Source organism: Monodelphis domestica, chromosome 4 (genome assembly GCF_027887165.1).
Source record: "Monodelphis domestica isolate mMonDom1 chromosome 4, mMonDom1.pri, whole genome shotgun sequence".
NCBI classification, from domain to species: domain Eukaryota; kingdom Metazoa; phylum Chordata; class Mammalia; order Didelphimorphia; family Didelphidae; genus Monodelphis; species Monodelphis domestica.
In genome coordinates this window covers 442,162,066-442,185,405 of record NC_077230.1, presented here as the reverse complement: position 1 = coordinate 442,185,405, position 23,340 = coordinate 442,162,066, and the positions used below count along the sequence as shown (strand labels likewise).

Sequence of the window (23,340 nt, the reverse complement as noted above, 5' to 3'; positions counted from 1 at the left end):
TCAATTCCATCAGGGGAGCGTGGCAACATGTAGCCCATATTTTTTAACTCCTCCTCTCTGAGTCTTTATTCCTATGTCTCTCTCTTTCTCTCCTCTATCCATTTTCCCTCAGTTTCCAATCTGCTTCTCAGGTGTCCACCCATGAGAATTATAAGATATAACTACAGGAGGTTACAGTCTTGATAATGATTAAGTCCTTAAGAGTTACAAGTACCAGCCTCCCATATAGGAATGTATATACTTTAATTTTATTGAATCTCTTATGCTTTCTCTCTCCTATTATCTTTCTTGTAGCTCTCTTGAGATTTGTATTTTCCTATTCAGCTCTGGTCTTTTCATCAAGAATGCTTGAAAGTGCTCTGTTTTATTAAATATCCACTTTTTCCCCTTGCAGGTGTTAGTTTTATAGTTGGATCTGAATATTTAATTTTTGGTCACCAGGGATTTCATTTCTAAATCCCAAATAAATTACTAAAGCAAATGGTAGTTTACTTTTACAATAAAGGGAAGATATTAAGGAAGAGAGAAGGGGGGAGAGAGAGAATGAGAGAGCTCTGGCTTCCTCTGAACCAGTTAGAAATTCTAAGGTACCAGTCAGGAGAAAGGAGTCTCAAGAGGATGGGCCTTTCTAGGATGTGCACACCTTCAAAAAGGGAAAGGAAGGAATTCAGCCTTTAAACTCACCATGGTGACCATCTAAAAGGAAAACAGTCTGAGGTCCAGTTCCTCCAGGGGTCCAGTTCCACAGCCAAGTGTCGTCACTCCACATCTGAGTCTCCAGTCTCTCCTCAAGTGTCTCTCTTCTCTCCAGTTCTGAGTGACTGATCCTCTAGTCCAACAACGAGTGATTGTTGAATCAATCCCTGTGTGTCTCTGTTTCCACTATTTAAAGACCTTTTTCTATTGTGTTACTTCCCCTAAATTTTATATCTACCAATCACAGCCAGCTCTCCTCTCCAGGATTGCCCACTCTTTCACACATGGGTCACAGACCTCACACTTAATGTATGAAATGGATGTTCATACATTTTGTGACTAGTTCACATCTTTTTGTAGTTAGTTCACACCCTTTTGTGGTTAAAATGGATAGATCTACTTTAAATACTGGGTTTACACTTTGGGGATTAAAGACTAAAAATAGACAAGGGATTACAATTTAATCTTCACAAGAAAAGAAGAGCTAAGTACCTTCATTGTTTTAATCAGGGGAGAACTAAATCCCATATTCACACAGGATTGTGGTCTATTTTACTGGGTAGATAATTTTTTTGTTGTTGTAATCCTAAATCATTTCCATCAAAAACACATGACCCTTGTTTCTGTATTTTCCAAGACCAAGATAGCTGAAACTGTGGATATAAGTGAAACCCTGTTGACCCCTTGAAGAAAAGGATATTCAAATATATATATATATATATATGTGTGTGTGTGTGTGTGTGTAATAATGTTTAATTGATAAGTTAAGCACATAATAAGGCATTACCAACATATATACATATGTATGTATATTGATATAGTAATAATTTATGCTACAGTAGTGATGGAGAATCTTTTAGAGATGGGCACAGCCCCTGCCACCACAGTCTGGGTATGCCTCTTTCCCCTTACACAACACAAAGGAGTGAGAAAGTGCTCCCATTGTCTCCTGGGTGGAGGGATGGGTAAAGTGAGTAAAGTCCTCAGCATGTGTAGAGAGGAGGAGAGTGGTCCAAGCACCTGCACCCCTCCAGCTCTGCTGCCTGTGAGCCACCACCTTCCCCTCTGTGCACTTTCATTGGCAGAGGGGTGGGGGAGGGGGGAGAGGAACAGCTCCCCCTCAGTCCCTCTGCCTTTCCAGCAATGAACTCTGGGTAGGAGGTTGGGAGGGAGAGTGGCCCCTTGCCCACAGAGAGCTCTCTTTGGGTCATTTTTGGCACTCAAATCCTAGGTTCACCATCACTGTGCTATATAATGATATAGTAATAGAACAATACAGTAACAAAAAAGTATATTGTACAATATTATATAGTATGGCACATCCATTCCTCCTCTCTTCCCATGCCTCCCTCCCCAGAATGATATTCTTTTTCCTGGCTCTCTCTCTTTTCGGTACTAAGTTTTTTGGAGGCCAGGAACTCCTTAATTCTCTCTCATCTCTCTGTCTCTGTCTTTGCTCTTTAGTTAGTTGTATCTTGGTGCTTAACACGGACATGGCACATAGGCAGCCCTTGCTATATTTTTAAAATTTGATTTTTAAACGGTTTTGTTCATTCCTTCCTTTCATCACCTCTGTCTTGGGGTCTGCTCTGGCCAGAGTGCTCAGCAAAGGACTCCCTGGACCAATTGCTTCCTGGAGCTTTTCCAGTGTTCAGCCAGCAGGACCCCCAGGAGGATGAGGATCAGCCCAGCCAAGATGATTCTGACCAGATTGCCCACAGTGTAATCCAGGGCAGCAGCATCTGGGGATCAGAGTTGGTCACTGAGATGCTCAGACCCCCACCTAATCTGTGATCACTGAGATCATCTCCCACAATCTCTCAGATCTTCATCCCAGGCCCTTCCCCTTAACTGGGGAGATGCCTTTTATTCCCTCCTGGTAGCCTGACTCTGTGGGTGAGGGAATGGGAGGAGTTCAGGGGTTGGGACAGCCTCCTGCCTCCTCCTACCCCTGAGCCCATCCTCTCCTCTTCCCTCATTCCATCCCAGCTCCCTCCTTCCCCTAACCTCAATGATTATACATCCTTTCCTCACTCACTCCTTCCCCTTCTGTAGCCTGATTGATCTCCTCCCTAGTCAGAAGCTGCCCATCTCACATAACCAGAGATGTCTTCATTGCCCAGGCTAAGGGTCCCCTCCTCACCCTCCACCCTTTCTTGTAGGACTTTCTCCTCTCTGGGTTACCATGACAACACTTTCTGCCTGTGCCATCCCCCAGGGGGAGGGAAGGAGACCCAGCCCTGTCCTCAGGGGCCCCCAGACTTATTCCATGATTCATTCCTCCAGACTTCTATTAATCACACTGACCCTGGGCCAAGCCTTGTGCTAGTCCAGGCACAGAGGACACAAAGGCAACATAAACTCTTTCTGCAATGCTCTGTTTTCTCCTTTAAAAATGCACCCATTCTTTCTGATCAGTGGAATCACTAACTACTGAGGGAGCCCAGTTTGGAGATCAGGAAAAGCTTCCAATTAGAGGTAACTCCTAAGCTTAGTCTCAGAGACATCTTTGCATTACAAGAGGAGGTGAAGAGGGACACAGCCTGGGCAAAGGCCCAGAGGTGAAAGAAGAATGATAAAGTGCTACAGCAGGAGTGATGGTAAATGAGGAGACTCTGGAAGGGGCAGGAAGACCCCGACTGGACACTCAGCCCCCCTGCCTCCCTCCACCCTCTGTCAGGAATCCTCCAGGTACTCACCTGAGGGCTTGTTCTCAGATGCAGGGCTTGTAGAGAAGGTCCCTGGGGAGAGAGGGAGCAGGGTTAGGGGCTCTGCAGGTGAGTCCAGAGAGGCCTGGAGAGCTGGAGGGTCTGGAGATGGTGTGTGAGCCCAGCTGTGCCCAGACTTGCTGGGTGAGGGATGTTGGGCAAGTCCCTCCTCTCTCTGGGCCTAACTTTCCCATCTATCAAATGGGCCAGAGCTCAGGACCTCTCCTGGCCTGTCCACTTCTGTTATTTGATGCTCCTGTGATCCCTGTGACCACTCTCTGAGCTCCTGGGGGACTCTGGGGATAGGCAGGGAACCCGGGAGAAAAATGGAGGAGCTGGTGTGGCAGGGAGGGACCCTCTGAATCCTCCTCAGGGCTCCTTGTCCTTGCTTAAGGGCCCTGAGGTTGCCCCTAGCCTTCAGGCCAGAACCCTGAGACTCTGCAGGATCAGTGGGAGGCTGTTCTGGGCAGAGGAGGAGTGAAGGGGAGCAGGGCCATCAGGTACTTCCAGCATAGGGGACTTGGGGTGCCTGAGAGACCCCCCTCCCTCTATACTGGGGAAGCCAGGGAGAAGCACAACTCCCCCCCAGTCCCAGCTATGGCTGTGTGGGTGAGGAGAGGGAGAGCCCAAGGGCTCCTGGGAAAGGGGAGAGCAGGGAGAGCATTTGGGGCTTTAAAGGGATCCAGAAACAAAGAGAGGGGAATGGAGGGGGACTCAGGAAACCCAGAGGTGCCCGGAACAACTGGGGGACTTCTCTTCACTCTGAGCTCCTCTGGCCAAAGACTGTCCCTGAGAGCTCCCAAGACAAGGACAAAGACGTCATTCTTGTGCCCTCCTTTAGGGATCTGCATATCTCCTGACAGACACCTGTGTCACCCCCAGACACCCCCCCACAGACCCTGTCCTAGAAGGCACCCAGACCCTTCCCAGTGATCTGTCACCCAACTAGCTCTCCTGGAAAAGCTTCAGACACTCTATCTTGGATTACCTGACTGAGCCCCACTTTCCCTGCCAGCTGCCTCTCAGCCTCCACCTCACTTGGAATCCCTTTCAATTAATGGGGCGTCTCTTCATTCTGGAGGTGTGGATGTCTCCTGTGGGCTCAGGATCACTCGAACCCATCCCAGGGCTGCTCTGACCCTCTCTGCTCCCCTCCTTCCTCCTCCCTGATCATCCCTGTCTTTCCTTCTTCCCCAGCCTGCTGTTTCCTCAGTCCCTACCCTTTCCTCCAGTCCTCCTCATGCCTTGGTTTCCCCTCTGAGAAAGGGGGGCTCAGGCCTGGCCTAGACAGAAGGTGGTCAGCAATAGGAGAGTGAGAGACCCCCACCCTGTCCTCAGAGCAAGCAGTTACTGGGTGGGGAGGATGTCAGAGCTGGAGGAGTCTTAGAGCTTTGTGGGGGTGGGGGGGGTGAGGATCCTCTGAGGTGCCTGGAAAAGGGAGAGGAGAAGGAGGGCTCTGGGGGTGTTTAACATGCCTCCCCTCCCCCCATTTCCTCCATTACCCACCTCAGACATTCTCTGCCCTCCTCTTGCCCCCCCCCCCAACCTCTTTCTGGGACTGAATAGAATATTCTCTGGATGTGGGACCAACATGACTCAATGGTCTGCTGATGGGGGGTGTCTAGAGGGGTCATGAGGGGTCTCTGAGGATGACCCATGCCCTCCCTCTGAGCCTCCTCTTCCCCAGTCCTCCTGGCCTCTGGGGTCCCCTGGGACAGGCCTGAGCTGGCAGGGAGGAGCCCCAGAGCAGAGAGAGAACCAGGGAGAGCTGGGAGGAATGGGAGGTCCTGGGCGGGGCTGGGTGGGGCTGGGGCTGCCTCACCTGAGACCCGGAGCAGCAGGGGGGCGCTGGGGGAGGACCACAGAGAGGGGGAAGAACTATTAAAGCCGAAGCAAATGTAAGCGCCAACATGGGTCGGAGTCACAGCAGGGAAGAAGAAGTCAGCCTGAAGCCCCCTTCCATGTCTCCGGGTCCTGCCCCGCCTGATCTCTTCTCCCTCCTTGCACAGGACACACCAGTCATGATATAGCTCTGACCGACACTGCAGGGTCACGCTCTGTCCTGAGGCCACCTCAGAGCCTGGAAGGGCTGCCAGGAGGGCGGGGCAGAGAGACCTGGGGGGGGGGAGGGGAAGGGGGAGACCCTGGAGTTAGAGCGGGAGCAGCTCTGGGGCAGGGAGGGGGCAGATGAGGCTGGGAGGAGGCCAGGCTGGGCTGGGAGGTTCAGCTCTGAGAGGGGAAATGTCAGGTGTGTGAGGGGAGAGAAAGACCTTGGACAGCTCCGGGGAAGAGGAATTGGGGGAGAGGGGAGAGGAAGAGAGAGACAGAGGGAGGAGTGACAAGGGGTGAGAAACAGCCAAATGAGGGCTGATGTTGCTGCGGAGGCAGACCCGGAGGCTCCCCCTGCTCCGGGCTGGCAGCCTCATTCCCTGCTTCTTTCTCATAAAATCCCCCCCCCAACAGAATTTGGGGGTCTGACATAGGAGCCAATGTGAGACCAGAGGAGGGGATTCCGCAAGGTGTAGTAGGTGCAGCAGAGGGGGAGGGGGAGGCCCAAAGCCAAGAGAGTTAGCAAAGGGTCCCGCCTGGGCAGGGCAGACAGGCTTTCCGGGCTTTGGAAAAGGCGGGTGTAGAAGGGTGGTCATTTGGGACTTCTCTCATTGGCTGTGGGGGGGGGGGGGGGGGCTGGTCCCGACGGCCATGGAGCTCTCAGCGTGGCACAGACCGGATGGGCTCATGATAGCACTTTGTCTATAGTCTGTCTGTCAGCTCAAGGCAGGAGCAGCTGCAGGGCTCTAGCAGGCAGAAGAGCTGCCTTTGAGCCAGACTTCCAGCAGGTACCTGGAGGGGGGCTGATAGTTGGAGGAAAAGGGCTGAAAGGGGGCTCCGGCCTGTCAGGATTGAAGACTCTTCTCTGCAGTTTGGGCTCTTCATCAGGTCCCCAGAGTAGATCCCTGCTCGCCTCCCAGACCCTGGGGGACCCCCTGGGACAGGCTGAGGAGAGGAAGAGGCTCAGCTGTGCCTCCTGATCCCCCTCAGCATTCTGGCCTGGCCTGGGCTGGGAGAGGGTCCTGGGCGGCAGCAGCTCCACCCTCTGCTCTCTCTTGGCTCTGGGAGATGCCTCACTAGCCCTGGCCTATCCCCAGGGAGCCCCCAGCTCTGTCTGGTCTCCTGAGGTCCCAGCTGAGCCTCTCCTGCCTCCTGTCTGACCCCAAGGTGGGAGCTGAGTGAGGAAGCTCATGGGGCAGTGGAGAGAGCCCTGGGCCAGGAGTCAGGAAGACCTGAGTTCAAATCCAGCCTTCCTAATATGTGGTCCTCTCTGCCTCAGTTTCCTCATCTATAAAATGGGAATCACACTAGCCCTGACCTGGCAGACTTGTGATAATTCCAATGAGACAACAAGGACAATGTGTTTGGCACATAGTAGGTGCTACAAAAATGCTGGCTCCTCCCCTCTTCTCCCACCCCCAGAGGGAGAGCTGAGGCAGGCACAGGGGAGAAGCCAGGAAGGGCAGAGCCAGAGGGACACTCGGGGCCAGGCTGGGCTGGGGAGGGACCCAGAGCTGTGGAGACCCTGAGTCAGCCCTGCCTGGGGGGAGGATCTGCCTTACCTGTGACCACCAGCTCCAGGGGGTCACTGCACTCTGACCACCTGTAGGATGAATCTCTGTAGAGGCATCGGTAGGTCCCAGCATCATGTGGTGTCACAGATGGGAGGGAAAACTCGCCCTCATTTCCAGCTTGTCTCACAGCTTTGATCAGTGACCATCCAGATTCTCCCCTTTTCTCCAGCCTCCAGTATTCAGCCTCCCATGATCCCCTGCACCTGAGGGTCACAGCTCCGGCTCAGGGTACCAGAGAGCCACTCTCTGCCTTGAGGAAGGGTTTGGGGAGTCTGTCTGGGAGGGAAGGAGAGCTGTTAGGTCCAGGGGATCCCCCTTCTGTAGGAACCCCGCCCCCACCCCGGGTCCCCTCTCTATAGACTGTCAGCCCAGCCCAGACCTCCCCCAGCTCCCTCTCCTGGGTCAGTTGTGTCCTCTGGGCAGGGGCACTGTGGGAGGAAGGACTCACCTGCTGCCTGGGTCCTTGTCCTTTTGCACAGACACAGCCCTGGCAGAGAAGACCCTGATTACTCACGGTTCTCTCCAAGCATCCCCACAGGAAGGACAGAGAGAGCTCAGGGCCAGGGCTTAGGGCTGCTGTGAGGGAAGGAGGCTGGAGCCCAGGAGACCCCTCCAAGAGTCCCAGCTTCTGTGCTCCCAACCCCACCCTTGCTGTGTGACCTTAGACTTGTCATTCCCCTTCTCTGGAGGAAAGTTTCCTCCTCAGCACAGGGGAGGTGGGGGGGGGGCAGGTAAGACTTGATGGTGGCTAAAGTTTCCTCTATGGTGGGGGCTGCTGAGGACTCACCCAGGCACAGGAAGGCTGAAAGGGCAGGAGTCATGGTGGTCCCAGATGCTGGTGGGAGAAGGGACCGAGGCTGACCTGGGGCTGGTCTGAGGCACAGGATGACACCAGGGCCAGCTCTGCACTGTGTCCCCACCCAGAGCCTCTCTGGCCAGCTTCTCTTCTCCTTCCTCTCTGGAGGTCTTGCTTGACTGATGGCGCCATGCAGTGGGGAGGGTGTATGTGGGAGGGAGCAAGGTGGAGGGGAAGATGGTTGGTGAGTCATCTGGGGCCAGACCAATGGAACAATTCTTGCATTTTCCTGATGATTCAGGCCCCTGGTCAGCTTTAGGAGCAGCCTCCTGCCTTCCCTCCTCTCCCCCATAACTGGTCATTGAGGGTCTCACTAGTCTCCCAACCAGATCCTGCCCTCAGCCTTGTCTCCTTAAACAGTGCTCAACCCCTAACCAGACACAAAGTGATTCCTGGCTTCTGGGAGTGAAAGAGTTAAACCAAAAGCCCAAAATGAGGGGCTGATGGGTGGGTAGCTTTGGGAGGGGCTGCCTGAGAGCCCAGAGTTGGCTCTTCTGTAGTTTTCAGTATTACCCGACTAGCTTCCACCTAGGCTCAGGATTGTCTAGACCTTTAGCTTCTGTAGAGTGTCAGTGCTGGGACTCATTTTCCCTGTACTCAGACTGGCAGCTCACATCCCCAGGACAGGATCACCTTTTCCCTAATGCCCATTGCTAAAGAGTCCCCATCAGTGTGGTCCCACCATGCCATTCAGGCAGTTGCTCTCTGCAATATCCAAGTGACATGGCTTAGTTCACACGGATTCCACCAACATTTATTTCTTTTACAAAAGGACATTTACTGAGAAACTAGAGTAAAGCATAAAGCATAGAAGCATCCCTCCCCATCCCCCACACTTTGCTGTAGACCCCCACTTCCTTCCTTACAGTCACATGACCCAGAAAGAATGTGAGAATTTATTGTTTATTTTCTCTATTATTCCTCTGAATTTTACATTTCCTTTATTCTTAGGAAACCCAAGGAGTATTTCTGGTCCATAAACCCTAATTAGTAGATGTGGCTTTTTCTGCTAGTACATCACTACTCCCCTTTCTCAGATCACCTGTTGGGATGGGGATGGGTTGAACATGCTAATGGCCAACCTCCTAATTAACTGTTCACCAATCAGAGATGTCTTGAAATGATCACAGGTGGGAATGAGTAATTCCCTCCCAGACTCTTCTCATCTATGACTCCCTTTACCTAACATTCTCATGCAGATCACCCACCCTGTGGCCACACACATTTTGGGGAACAAGACAAAACTAAGAAAAACTGGAGATCTGATTGGGCACCAAGAAAGCATCAGCCTGATCTCTGCTATGGTGGATGACACTGTGGTGGGAATAGCCATTAGAGTACTTCTCTTTCACTCTCAAATGTGGCCAAAAATTCATGCCAAAAAGTCTGCAGGTCAAAGGAAAAAGAGATGAGGATTCCCAAGGGGTCAGTCTACCCTTTCCAGCTTCACTTTCTTTACCACATGACACATACGTCTCTTTCCTCATTAGCAGTTATAGAAGGAGATGGGACCTGAGAATAACACCAATCTTTGGCTTCCCTCTTGTAGCCTCACCACAGATGAGGCTTTCAGACACAGCTTAGACCACTTATCAGAGTCAGACTTCCTGCACTTCAGGCTTTTGAAAAGAGAATAAAAGCAAAAAAGAGAGACAGCTGAGAATCAGAGGCAGAGGGTCTTTAGACACCGGATCCCACTCCTCCATTTTACAGATAAGGAAACAGAAGACCAGAGACAGGCTATGAGATGCCAAGGGTCATACATAGAACAAGGGATGGCCAGAGTAAGGAACCTAATTGAAGTCCCCTGGGTCTTTTCTTAAGTTCTTTCTCCTCCTCTTGTGTCAAAACTGGATCTTCTCTCTTCTCATTCTCAGTGTATTTTCTGCCTCCACACATTGGGCCAGATCTTTTTCTCCTCTTGGGTAATATTGTGCCAGCCTATGGAAATCCTTCTGTGTAATTGGAAATCTTCTGCCTTTGAACTACATTTCCCAGGAGCCCTATGACTTCCTGTAATAACAGGAACAACATGTAATAACATGCTGACATAGACAGGAGAATTACTAGGGTGGTCTTTTGTGGCTAGTGCACTTTCCTTCCTGGGTTGGAATATTGGTGAAGTAGGCTCTTTGAACAGGTAGATTAGACATGTGAATGTGGTTTTATTTTGTTACCTTTTATTTTGTTACTTCTAATGATTATTAATAAATCTTATAAAATACAATATTTAAAATTATTGTAGATTAATTTTATTTTTTACATTGAAGGCAACCACTGGAGTTGGAGAAAGAATTCTGAATTTTTTAAGATAGGGTAAATAAAATTTGAAAAGCCATGTTTCTCCTGCCACAGCTTTTCACACACACACACACACACACACACACCCCAAACTCCAAGAGACCACCCAAACTCTCTTTGGAGCATGCTGCTCTGCTCTTGCCAGTTTTTCCCCCCATTTCTTGGCTGCCCCAGCCACTGGGCTGCTTTAGTATGAGTGACTTGGCCAGGGATTCTTGGTGGAGAAGGGATAAGTCACACCTCCCACCTATCTGCTTGAGCCAGCATTCCTTGATGTTGCCTCTGTAATTGCTCCTGCTGATCCAGCCTCCTTCTGTTAACTTCCTGGGTTGTTTCAGCTGTCCACTCCTGATCCTCCTCCTCCTCCTGTACTGCTGCCTCTGCTGTTGCTGATTGCTGTTGCTGAGTCTTTAGAACACAATCTGGGAGTCCTTAGAGCCACTCTCCTGGCAGCTGGTGTATTACATTGCCAACAGCTGAGTACTTTCTCAAGGCTTGCCTTGGAAGCCCAGGTGTGTTTCCCTTAGGCAATAATTATCCTCCTTGCCATTTCTGCTGTCTGTGAGCTACTGCAGTCTGAGTCCAATTACCTGAGGGTTGGAGATTCATTTAAAAGCACTTTTTTTTCTGCTGAGGGTGAAATATAAATCCCTTACCCGCTCCCCAAGTCTGTTTCCAAGCCTACAGTAGCCCCTTTTCACTAGGGGAACACACCCACACCTACCCTAGTTTGGTGAACTCAGATGGGCTTCCATGCTCTGCCTGTGGGGGAGGGGACTGATGTAGCACATGGCCCCTAGCATTTTACCCCAAGGAGGAAGGGGAAGGAAGGTAATTATTCCAAACAGGAAGCAGAATTACAAGGATGGCTCACTCTATGAAAGAGCAGTGCATTACCTATCTCAATCAGCTCCCACTTTTAGGATGCTTTTTTCTTCCTACCATTCCTGGGTGCCCTGGTCATTGCAATTATCTTTCCTGAGCTTCAGGGGAGAAATTCATCTCCCTACAACCCCTTGCCATTTGGCCCTGCCTAGTCTTTAAAATACATTCAATTTGGGATTCTTCCACACTATGGTCATCAAGGAATTCTCCCTCACTCTGGGAGATCCCAGAGGTGTGACAAAAGGAATCTAAATGGATGGGAAGGAACTTTAAAGAGTATGGAAGTGAAATTTTTAAGCCTTTTCAGACTCCATTGTTTTATGAAAGACACTATATCTTATTGTTTTTTGCTGATATTTTGTTCATAATTTAATTTTGTTGTTTTAAGTTCATATATTAATCTGATCAATACTATTCTGTTACACTGAATCATTTTAATCTACAGTGTTTTGGCTATTAGACATATTCTGTCACATTATTTTGATTTCTACCTTTCCCCTATAATTGTACTGAACCAAATACCATTGTAAAAGTTAATAAAAATTTTGTATGAATCCTTTGGCAAAACCAGAAGCCCTTATGGATGCTGGGCTTGTCATGAGATCCATTGAGGTCACATGTTGCCTAAACAGCCTTTAGCTGCTTTTTTGCCTTTGTTAATTGTCACCTTGATGATGATGGGTGGATTCCATCAACCTGCCTAACAAGCTTTGGAGACTTTAATGAGCTAAATATCACAAATTGGTTTTAAGGCGTCTTCAGAAGTGCTTTTTAGATCTCTAGTAGCACCATTACATCTGATCATTTGCCTGTCTTTGAATTGTTTGTAACAAGATATGAGGGTCCATTTGTAGTTGAAGAGAAGTGCAATGGCACTATTGTCTTTCCCCATCTCTGCATTTATTAAAAATATAATGAATGAGACATCTGAAGTGATTTTCACTATTTAGTCCTCATATCCACATAAACTGGGTGGGGCATATTTGAAAGAGGTCTATTAACTGTTATATTCTCATAGCAGAAGGAGAAAGGGCCCAAGAGGCTTAGTTACCTTGTAATTGGTTATAATCTCATTCTGGAAGTAATTGTAATTTCAAAGTTGGTTATGGTTTTCCTTGTCTGGAGGTTCCTTCCTCTTTTTCTGAAAGGAAACTCTTTTTACCTGTGAGTATTTTAATATATTTTTATTTACATGTTGATTTTTTAAACTCTCCATCTCTGAATGGTCTCAAACACCAGATCTACTACCCAATGGGTGCCATCTTTCAGCTGGATTTGGCATTTTTTACTACTAGGTCCTCCCTTAGGACTCCATAGAGAGTGGTATCCTATTGCCCCTATCCTTGTCAGTGCTCAGCACAGGACCTGTGACTCTTCTCCCCTTCTTCTTAGGATACGTTGAAGCTTCCCATTTCTCCTTCTTCTGTGTCTCCTCAATGCCCAGACATGGCCTAGATTACTTTTTCCTCTTTCCTCAGGATCCTGAACAGGGCTTGCATCTTTGCCCTTTTTTCCCAGCATCTGCCCAGGGGCTCACTCTGTTGCCTATCTCTCCCCTTGTTAAGGAGCCCAAGACCTGAGTCTCCATTTAGTTCAGGATTCTCTGTGTCCAGGACAAGTCTGAATCATATGTCATTGACTCAGTCTGTGTTCATGACCAAGTTTGTAAAAGATGAGAACAGAGTAGCTTCCCAGGCTCCTAGACCTGGTCAAGGAGGAGATTTCAGATTGTTTCATCATAAATTATGTGGTCAGGATAAAGGAATCCTAGGACATCCATTCTTGACTATCATTTGATGTAATTCTCTTTTCTTCTCTCTTCTCCCTCCTTTCTCCTCTCTTCTCCCTCCTTTCTCAACTATTCTTGACTTATAGGGTTTGGGGGTTGAAGGTCAAGTCAGAAAGTAGGGGGAGAAGTATGTGAAGTGATAATAAGCACTGACCAATCCTGGGATGCATGTATGCATGGTATGCTCATATACAGAGTCCTCATGGAAAAGGTCAAGGTCCAGTAGAAAACAAGATATAGTCAAGGTATTTTCTTGTTGTGGCCATATCAGGAACTCACAGGATTAATGAGTGTTCAAACCTTCAATGGCAAAAATAATTAGTGGGCTCTCTGCTAAATTGACCACATTAATCTGGCATTGCTCAACAGACTGTCTAGGAAGTATCAGCAGCTCCAAACAGTGACCATTCTGGCACTTCTGATTATCCTTACAGCCAACGTGGGAATTTCTATTTCAAAAGCTCCTCTCTAGTTATATAGTAGTAGGAATCACCACTCCTACCATCTCCTAGTTTTAACTTCTCTACAAAAAAATCTTCAGGGACTTCCAGGCAAACATGGCTGCAGTTTAGATATAGGAATCTACCTCGCCTCATTGCCTACCAATATAGACTACATGAAAAGGCCAAATAAATTAAATGCATATGAAGAAAGTGACTCCACAGTAGAGCATAGCATTTAAGGTATGTGGGATTTGGGCATATCCACACTATAAGGGGGTGAATAGCTTCCACAAAAAAATGAGCTGATCTTCCCTCACCTACCCTACCTACAGAGCCAGAGTGCTAGACTCAGAGCCAGTACTTTCAAGAATCAGTGAGTGAGTGAGGGGCACCTCTAGGTCCTTGGCAGCTAAGACCACCAAAAACCTACCCCTGAGAGCAGCTAGATTTGAGACTCCAACAGGCAGAAGAGCAAAGACCTTGGGCATAAATATAGCTCAGAGAAGTGCTGCAAACAGTAGAAGCTCAAGAGTCTCAAGAGGTGGCCTCAGGCAAAAACCTCACTCCTTAGCTCTATACAAAGGGAGCCTGTCCTACTCACTCATACTTCTGACTGGAAAGGGAAGGAAAAACCAGCATAGTGATGGCAAACAATGCCCAGGAAAAACAACTTCCCAATACCAAGAAGAACAAGAAGAAGGCTTTGACCCTGGATAATTTTTGTGGAGGAAAAATCCAGACTTCAGAGGAAATAGCAAAAGAGGACAAACAAATAAATGCATCTAAAACTTCCAGAAAATGTAAACTGGCCACAAGTTCTTGAAGAATTTAAATTGGAGCTTAAGAAAAAGATGGAAAAATATTGACAAGAAAAGTGGGAAATAAATCAAAAGGAAAATAACAGTTTAAAAGACAGGAACTCCCAATTGGAGAAAGAAGACCAGAAATTAAAAGAAATGATAAATAAATTAGAGACCAAAATTAAACAGCTGGAAGCCATGAAAAGTGGGATAGACCAAACTGAAAAAGAAAATCAAAATATTATATGGAAAAGCAAAAGACTTTAGCAGAAAAACAAACTTTTAAGACCAGAATTGGGCAATTAGGAACCAATGATCTTGCAAAACCACAAGAATTATTAAAGCAAAATCAAAAGATTAACAAAATAGAAGGAAACATGGAATATCTCACTGAGAAGATGACTGACCAAGAAAACAGGTCTAGATGAGACAATTTGAGAAGCATTGGTGTACCTGAAAACCCAGAAATAAAAAGAAACCTTCATATCATACTACAAGAAATTATCCAAGAAAACCGCCCTAATGCTCGTGAACAAGAGGGCAAAATAGACATTGAAAGAGTTCATAGAACACCCTCTACACTAAATCCCCAAAACACAACCCCCAGGGATGTAAATGCCATGAGGAAATATCAGTACTCAACATGTATGCATCAAGTGGCATAGCATGCAAATTTCTAAAGGAGAAACTAGTGGAATTGAAGGAGGAAATAGATAATAAAACTATACTAGTGGGAGAACTGAACGTTCCTCTATTAGATCTAGATAAATCAAACCAAAAAAATAAATAAGAAAGAGGCAAGAGATGTGAATGAAATCTTAGAAAAATTAGAGTTAATAGATAGGTGAAGAAAAATAAAGAGGGGCAAAAAGAAATACACCTTCTTTTCAGCAGCAGATAATACATTCAGAAAGATTGATCATGTACTAGGGCATAAAAATACGGCAAACAAGTGCAAAAATGCAGAAATAATAAATACAACCTTTTCAGATCATAATGCAATAAAATGATCATTAGTAAGGGTACATGGTCAAATAAAAAGGTACAAAGTCAAATAAAAAATTGATTGGAAATTAAATTATATGATTCCGCAAAACTGGTTAAAGAACAAATCAGAGAAAGAATTAATAATTTCATTGAAGAAAATGACAATGATGAGACATCCTTTCAAAACTTATGGGATTCAACCAAAGCAGTACTCAGTGGGAAATTTATATCCTTGGGTTCATATATTAACAAATTAGGGAGGACACAAGTCAAAGAATAGAAATAAAGAGAAATGGTTTTAAAAACTGAATGATTTTCAGAAACATTATATGAGGCACATTGACTTAAGTATAAAAATAACATAGGAGAGCTGATATAATTATTAGTTATTTTTAAAGAAAATTTTGTACTCTCCTAAGTTAGAAAACTTGCAACTGAGGCTAAGAAAGAAATGCAAAAACTTGATACAACTTTATCCAAATGCAAATTATTTACAATTAATCATTATCAAACTGATTTAGGCTCAACTTAAGGATGAAACACACTCTCATGGATGCATGGCATCAGAAAGAACACATTATTGGATGGATTCAAATTTTTAACCAGTAGTTATTTGTTAACTTTATTAATTAATTTATTAAACACTAGAGTTATTTATTAGTTGTTTAGAATCGACAGAACTACTACTTACTCAAATTACAGGCATTGGTCCTGATACTGATGTTAGTCTACACACAATGACAAGAATACGAGTTCAAATGTTACTTGTATAGTATCGATCTAGGCAATTGAATTTTTCAAGGTTGAAAGGAAAAACTGATAATCCCATTCCTAGTACTAAAATCTGGTAAATTATGAATTCACATATAATTGTTTAAAAAACAATAAAATTATTGCACCTTGTTGCTAATGCTGTGCATACTTTCACTGCATCACATCAGGAAAAAGGAGAAGCTCCATATCAGACAGTCCTGTAATGTTGGTGCATGCACAGTATAGTTTTTTGCAGAAAGCAGAGTTGACTGCAGTTAGACACGTGCTTAAGATCAGAGCACAGACTTGTGAAATCATATGTGATTCATTGCATGTTGCTTATATGGTTATTTATTTATAAGATAAATATTAAACATCAATTAATTCTATCTTTCATTGTTGGAGTGAAAATTTTATAGCACACATTTACTCTGACATGAACCTCCCTTGACCTATCTATGAGGGAATTTTAAAAGTAAATGGACTAGCAGCCACTTCTTTTTAGGAATTGGGTAATTCGCACTCACTACTATATCAGAGTGCCAGATCTATTGAACCTCAATATTCTATACAAACAAGTGAAATTACATGGCAGTGAAAATTTTGTGGAACATATAATGTCATTCCTTTACTTCAAAGAGGTAACTGCAGAATTTTAAGAACTGCACAATTTTGGCAAAAAGAGGCATTGCAATATGCTCCTGTTGTAAAAATTGAAAAATAATATGTGATTGGAGATAATTACTCTCATGATGTATGAGTTAACGTTCAAAATAAAAAAGTTATTGCACATCTTTTAAATAATCTTACACATTTGGCCATTCTAAACCAGGTTTTTAAATGGTATAACAGTGCTTCTACCAGCAATAGATGAGCTAAGTTGGACATATCATGGAACATCTCTCATAAGACTGGTATTCCAGAAAATTCTTAAACACCAGCAATTGGAGAAAGGGCTCAAAGAAATTTAAAACCCCAAATTCAAAAACAAAAAGGATATATTTTCAGTCACTTTCTAACTGAATAAGACCCAAAAAGTCTTTCATTTGGGGTTGAGATTTTGCTTCTATTTTTGCAGATACCAGAAGTCCATGGAAGAAAACCAAAGTCATCTAGCATTTCCAAAGAAAGCCAGCCTAGAGAGAGGAGTAAGCAGATGTCTGTACAGCACCAACCATGGCAAAACATAAAGGCCAGGCATCAGAAAAAACAGTAGATGAACAAACAAGGCAAAACTATTGACTTATGGACAGGTCTAATGCACTACCCACACAGATGAACTTTTACTGAGAGGCAGTTTACCTACAGAAGAATATCATTAATTTGCTTACAGACATTCTGTTGTAAAAGTATATGCGTATTTGCTCTAAAATCAATTCTTCTCATGTACCTGAAGCCTTTAAATGGTATTTATATAATATATAACTTGCAATTATTTTATTGGAATTGTTCCATGCTACCCAAATTTGATCAATAAGCAAATTTCACAATTGGAAATGTTATAACAGTACATTGGATACTGCTCAATTACAACAGGAATTGTTTATATTATCCAAAATGTATGTATGATAATTGTCTTAAATAGTTCAGTTTATATTTGCAAAAAACAGTATGTCTTTATTAGAATCACACTTATTTAAAACCCAATTTAGCTGGAAATTGCATTTAAGCTTTTACATGAAAAGAGGATGTAATGGTAATCCTAACCATCAATCACTTCTCCATCCCAGAAGGGCTATAGGCTACTCCTATGCAATAGCATTTTGACTGTAATGATATGGATTACACTGTATAGTAGCCCTGAATTTTGTTGAATATTTCCAGGATATAAATACTAAAGGGGACACAACCGGATGATAACATTGGGTCGAGGGTTTGCTTGTGTTTCTACAGATAATGGAAACATCTGGACACCTACAAAGCATATCACGCCACGTGACACAGGACCAGGGAAAGAAGCAGACAAACAACGCAGATAACATCGATCACCAGCAGACCTGATGCACTCAAGACACACTTGATGAGATGCTCACTGGTGACTACACACATGTCAAAGACTGACATTACACTTCTCTTAATTATGTTCTCTATCATTATGGACAAGCCCCCACTTGTGTATGTTAATGACACCAGATAGATCCCATGGTCAATTTTAGCCAAAGACATTCCCATGGGATCAGAAGGGACTGGCTACAATTATTCAGGCTCTACTGTAAACCCTTCATTTTGTATGTCTACGCTACGTACTGACAAAAAGAATTCATTTTGTATACATTGTAAAATTCAAACTTGGATTCTAAGAAATGTTACTGCTAACAAGTATAGAGGCATTGGTATGGCTCTCATAGGAGAAGGGGATAGAATTTATCAACCACAACATAGACCTAGTAGCCCTGACGACAAAAAATTGTGTTGAAATCAGGTAGAGACACTGCACAGGGATTTATCATGGACAGACTGTCCTGGTCAAACTCCTAGAAAGGTTGAGACATCAGGTAGAATAGACTTTGAGATTTTTAATTGGGGACCTAAATTACTTAAACTGTCATCTACGTCTATGTATAGATTCTATTCATGACAATACCTATATAGATATTATGTACCAACCACCATTGGTGTGGTTACCTGTGAATCTTACAGACATGGGCATCTACTCCAACTGTCCATTTTGTTCACAAAGCATTTACTATCATTATGCTTCACTCCAAATGCTTCATATTGACAACTATAGGAGCAGCCGTTTCAATTATTGCTATAATTATGGCTACAATTGTGTTCACTGACTATACAAAACCAAGGTTTTAGACAAGAGGTTGTATCTAATTCATCTGAACTTTGACACACACAACAAAGTCATGACGTTGCTTTTAAGAATGAATTAGAAATTTTGAAAGATGCTGTATTTTGGCTAAGGAAAGAGGTTGAAGCTTTGCACACTAGAATTACTTCTCCACGTCATTTCAACCTAACAAAACATTGTGTTACACATTAAAAAATATAATAATGTTTCATATGAATGGCAATCTGTAGTAAAGCACATTTAAGGTGCTTGGGGACATCACAATAGCACGTTGGATATTATACATTTACAACAAGAAATTAATGAGTTAGACCAAATTGTATATGAGCAAGAAGCTGTAGAAATTGCTTCTAAATGGAAAGAAATTGAAGCTTCTATTAACCCCAAAAACTGGTTTGGCAGAATTCATTTTACCAACATTAGCAATGTCATATTTTTGGTTGTTATATTGATTGGTTTATTTATATAGATGAAGAGGTTTAAATAAGGCTTATATCAGAAATATGCAGCCAGAAGAGACAATATGGCTTCATTCTCATCATTCCTGTTGTTTAAAAAATGATATAGAACAACAAACAATCAGAATGTAACATTTATGGGAATGTTGGTACCTTTTAAAATTCACATTAATTGTTGTATTAAAGTTTTTGTAAAGCTTTTCATGATGAAAATTTTGCACACTTACAATGTGAATTTTTGTCAACTTAAATTAGGGAAACAAATCATTTTGGAATGAAAATTCTTGTATTACACTTTGGTTTAGCTAAAACTGACACATGAAATGTGAGCCATGACTTTAAATTTTTGTATTAATTTCATTTTTATTTTCCCCTGATTATTTTTTCAGATGATTTTCCCCATATAGTTTCTTTTAAGTACTAGAAGTACATTGAAAGCAGTGTTAATATTATGATCCTGAAATATGAGTTAACAGTCTCTATGAGCTTTACTATACCTACTTACCCAAAATCTTTAGACTGTAGAAACCTGCAAGAAGTGGTTAAACCTCATGGGACTGAGGTGAGTTATTTTGTCTGATTGCAGAAGAAGGGATTGCAATGGATACATTACACTTTGCAGGAAGCCCAAGACATAGAGAGGTCTATGATCCATATGAGATGGATAAATATTGGTTGCTAAGGTTGGAGGTAAAAGGATGCGGTGTTTTGACACCCTCAAACAGAGGTTGGCCTGTTACCAAAGTTCTAATCAAATATCTATGTGGCCTGACTCAATATCCCAAAGATATGCATGATCAGGACAAGGGAAAGGAAAGACTTCCCTCTCATCTCAAACTATAGTCCCCTTCTTTAGGTTTAAAGGTCTGGCAACTTCTTACAGTCCTGGCTGAACATGGGTAAAATGTTATATTAATGCACCTGTCCTAGAGGAGTATGGAACTGATCACATTAATTCAGGATGACTAGTGATTTAAGGTCATTTTTATTTTTATTATTGGCCTTACATAATTTTTTAAATTTAATTTTGCTATTTGATATAGAATTCATTTTTTATTTATTTTTGCTATAATTATTATTTTTGTTGTTTTTGGTTTAGCTTATAATTTCTTTTTACTATCATATGCTCTGATCTTAATTTTTAAACAAAAAGGAGGATATGTAGCATACCAGGTATATTAGCATCATGGAAGTATTATTGATGTATTGATTTTGTATCCTATGTATTCATTTACCGGACTCATGGTCATGTCACTTATTGATTATTGTATTGCCAAATCTTCAGTTCAAACATCAAAAAAGAATTCCTGAGCAGGACATTATTGGCCACAGGGTCCTAGCTCACACCTTGTTAGACCACATTCCATACCAAGTCACATGTTTGATTAACCTCCTCTTTTGATTATGTGGTTGTCAATTGAGCCAATGTTAAAGCCTATGCCATGTCACCTGTGCATTAGTTACCTCCCACTCCACATTCCTAAACTCTCCAATAAAAGTTTGAGGGAACATGTGGAGCCCTCTCTCAATCCATCAGGGGAGCATGGCAACATGTAGCCCATATTTTTTAACTCCTCCTCTCTGAGTCTTTATTCCTATGTCTCTCTTTCTCTCCTTTATCCATTTTCCCTCAGTTTCCAATCTCCTTCTCAGGTGTCCACCCACAAGAATTTTAAGATGTAACTACAGGAGGTTACAATTCTGATAATGATAAAGTCCTTAAGAGTTACAAGTACCATCTTCCCACACAGGAATGTAAATAGTTCAATTTTATTGAATCTTGTATTTTAATTCAAAATCCAAGCTTTTTGATTTTTTGTTTGAGATTGTATTTTTATAAAAATCCAAGATTTTGATTTTGTTCGGGAAAAGATATTCAAGGAAGAAGCTTTCTAACTCCTAAATCCAGAGAATGAGCTGTTGCAGAAAGATGTCAGAAAACCCACACTACATCAAGAAGATTAAGAATGAAGTTTGGTTTGGTTGATTGAACTGAAGTTTGATTGAACATTTATTGTAAATGTATACTTTTATGCCAAAGGGACTTCCCCTAATTTGGCTTTCTGTCAATGAGCGTAGCAAAACATTGGCTTTGCTTTCTTTCTTTTCTATTCCTCCCTAACTACTGTAATTTCTTCTTACAAAATTGAATATTGTATAAATCTGTAATTAGAAGTATGTTTAGGACTACAAGATGATTATGTTAAATGATCAATGGGGAGACTAGTCTCCCAATGATCATCGGGGGGGGATTGTGAATCTTAAAACTGTTCAGACTCTACCTTAGAATATTTGGTTAAGGCTATTCCCTTATTGTAACAAATGGAGGTACTTGATCAGGCATGTATTGGGAATTTTAACATGACTCCACCCATACTTAGGCATACTTTATGGGAAGATAAAGTTGTAAACTCCTGATGGAACAATGAAAAAGTCCCCAACTCATACTCATAGTGAAGCAAAAACCCTAAGCTAGGTCTATTTTTAGATCTAATACAAAAGGTTGCTAAGTACCTATAAAGGTTAAATTAGTACCTAAAAGGTCAAGCAACTTACAAAAGGCAAGCTTAACAAAAGAGGTGTAAAGTTTTAGTTTACCCAGAGAAGGTGAGAACTAAAGAGTGGTGAGAACTAAGAATGGGCGGTCCTGGGAAAAGCGTCTAATGTGATTGGTATATGTGAAAATTTAGGGGAGGTGACACAAGAGAAAATTTCCTTAAAAGGAAGGGACTTACTGAATTTGAGGGAGTTGGAGTTCATAGTTAGAGATGGAGTTCGGAGGTTTGGAGCTTGCTTTAGGATGATCTTGTGGTGAGTGATTAAAGACTGACTAGTCTCTCTTAAGGCTCAGGCCTAGGCCATTTTGGCCTAAGCCCTTGATACTATATTTCTCTTATTCTCTCTCTCTCCCTTTCCTTAATTACTTCATTTATATTAATTAAAATCTCCATAAAACCCAGCTGACTTGGGTATTTTCATATTTGGGAATTTTTCCCATGGTGACCATTTATTTTTTATTTAAATCAGGACGCTCAAAATCATCTTTACAGTTCTGGCAATTCAGTCTTAAAAACCATATTGTTATAGTCACAATCTCTTATGCTTTCTCTCCCCTATTATCTTTCTTGTACTTCTCTTGAGTCTTGTATTTTCCTATTCAGCTCTAGCCTTTTATCAAGAATGCTTGAAAGTGCTCTGTTTCATTGAATATCCACTTTTCCCCCTTGCAGGTGTTGGTTTTACAGTTGGATCCGAATATTCAATTTTTGGTCACCAGGGATGGAATACTATTGTGCCCAAAGGAATGATAAACTGGAAGGATTCCATGTGAACTGGGACGACCTCCAGGAAGTGATGCAGAGCAAAATGAGGAGAACCAGGAGAACATTGTCCACAGAGACTGATACACTGTGGTATAATCGAACGTAATGGACTCCTCCATTAGTGGTAATGCATTGATCCTGAACAACCTGGAGGGATACAGGAGAAAGAACACTATCCACATTCAGTGGAAAAACTGTGGGAGTGAAAACACCAAAGAAAAACAAGTGCTCAATGACATGGGTCGAAGGGATATGGTTGAGGATGTAGACTCTAAATGAACATCGTAGTGCAAATACCAACAACATGGAAATGGGTTCGGGTCAAGGATACATGCAATACCCAGTGGAATTACGCGTCGGCTATGGGAGGGGAGGGAGGAATAGAAAATAATTTTTGTAACCAAAGAATAATGTTTGAAATTGATCAAATAAATAAATAAATAAATCAACCAAAAAAAGGATAGATCTACACTAAGTGCTGGGTTTACACTTTGGGGATTAAAAAATAAAAATAGATAGGGGATTACAATTTAAACTTCACAAGAAAAGAAGAGATAAGTACCTTCATTGTTTTAATCAGGGGAGAGTCAAATCCAATCTTCACACAGGATTATGCTCAGTGTTACTGGGTAGATAATTTTTGTTGTTGTTGTTGTTGTAATCCTAAATCCATTCCATCAAAAACACATGACCCTTGTTTCTGTATTTTGCAAGACCAAGATAGCTGAAACTGTGGATATAAGTGAAATCCTGTCAACCCCTTAAAGAAAAGGATATTTTGATATATATAAATGTATATATATATATATATATATATATAATAACATTTAATTGATGAGTTAAGCACACAATAAGACATTACCAACATATATATGTTGGTATTGTAACAATTTATGCTATAGCAGTGATGGAGAATCT

General features: G+C 43.0%; 1 protein-coding gene across 1 annotated transcript in view; it reads right to left on the bottom strand.

Moving 5' to 3' along the window:
- Window positions 1-2,298: 2,298 nt before the first annotated feature.
- Window positions 2,299-23,340, bottom strand: part of LOC103105434 (leukocyte immunoglobulin-like receptor subfamily A member 4) — a 29,395-nt gene continuing 8,353 nt past the window's right edge. Inside the window, exons 7-10 of the mRNA XM_056826286.1 lie at window positions 7,815-7,900; window positions 5,227-5,519; window positions 3,396-3,437; window positions 2,299-2,438 (exon numbers count right to left, since the gene is read on the bottom strand). Coding sequence (XP_056682264.1) covers window positions 2,299-2,438; window positions 3,396-3,437; window positions 5,227-5,519; window positions 7,815-7,900 — 561 coding nt within the window. The remainder of the gene's footprint in view (window positions 2,439-3,395; window positions 3,438-5,226; window positions 5,520-7,814; window positions 7,901-23,340) is intronic.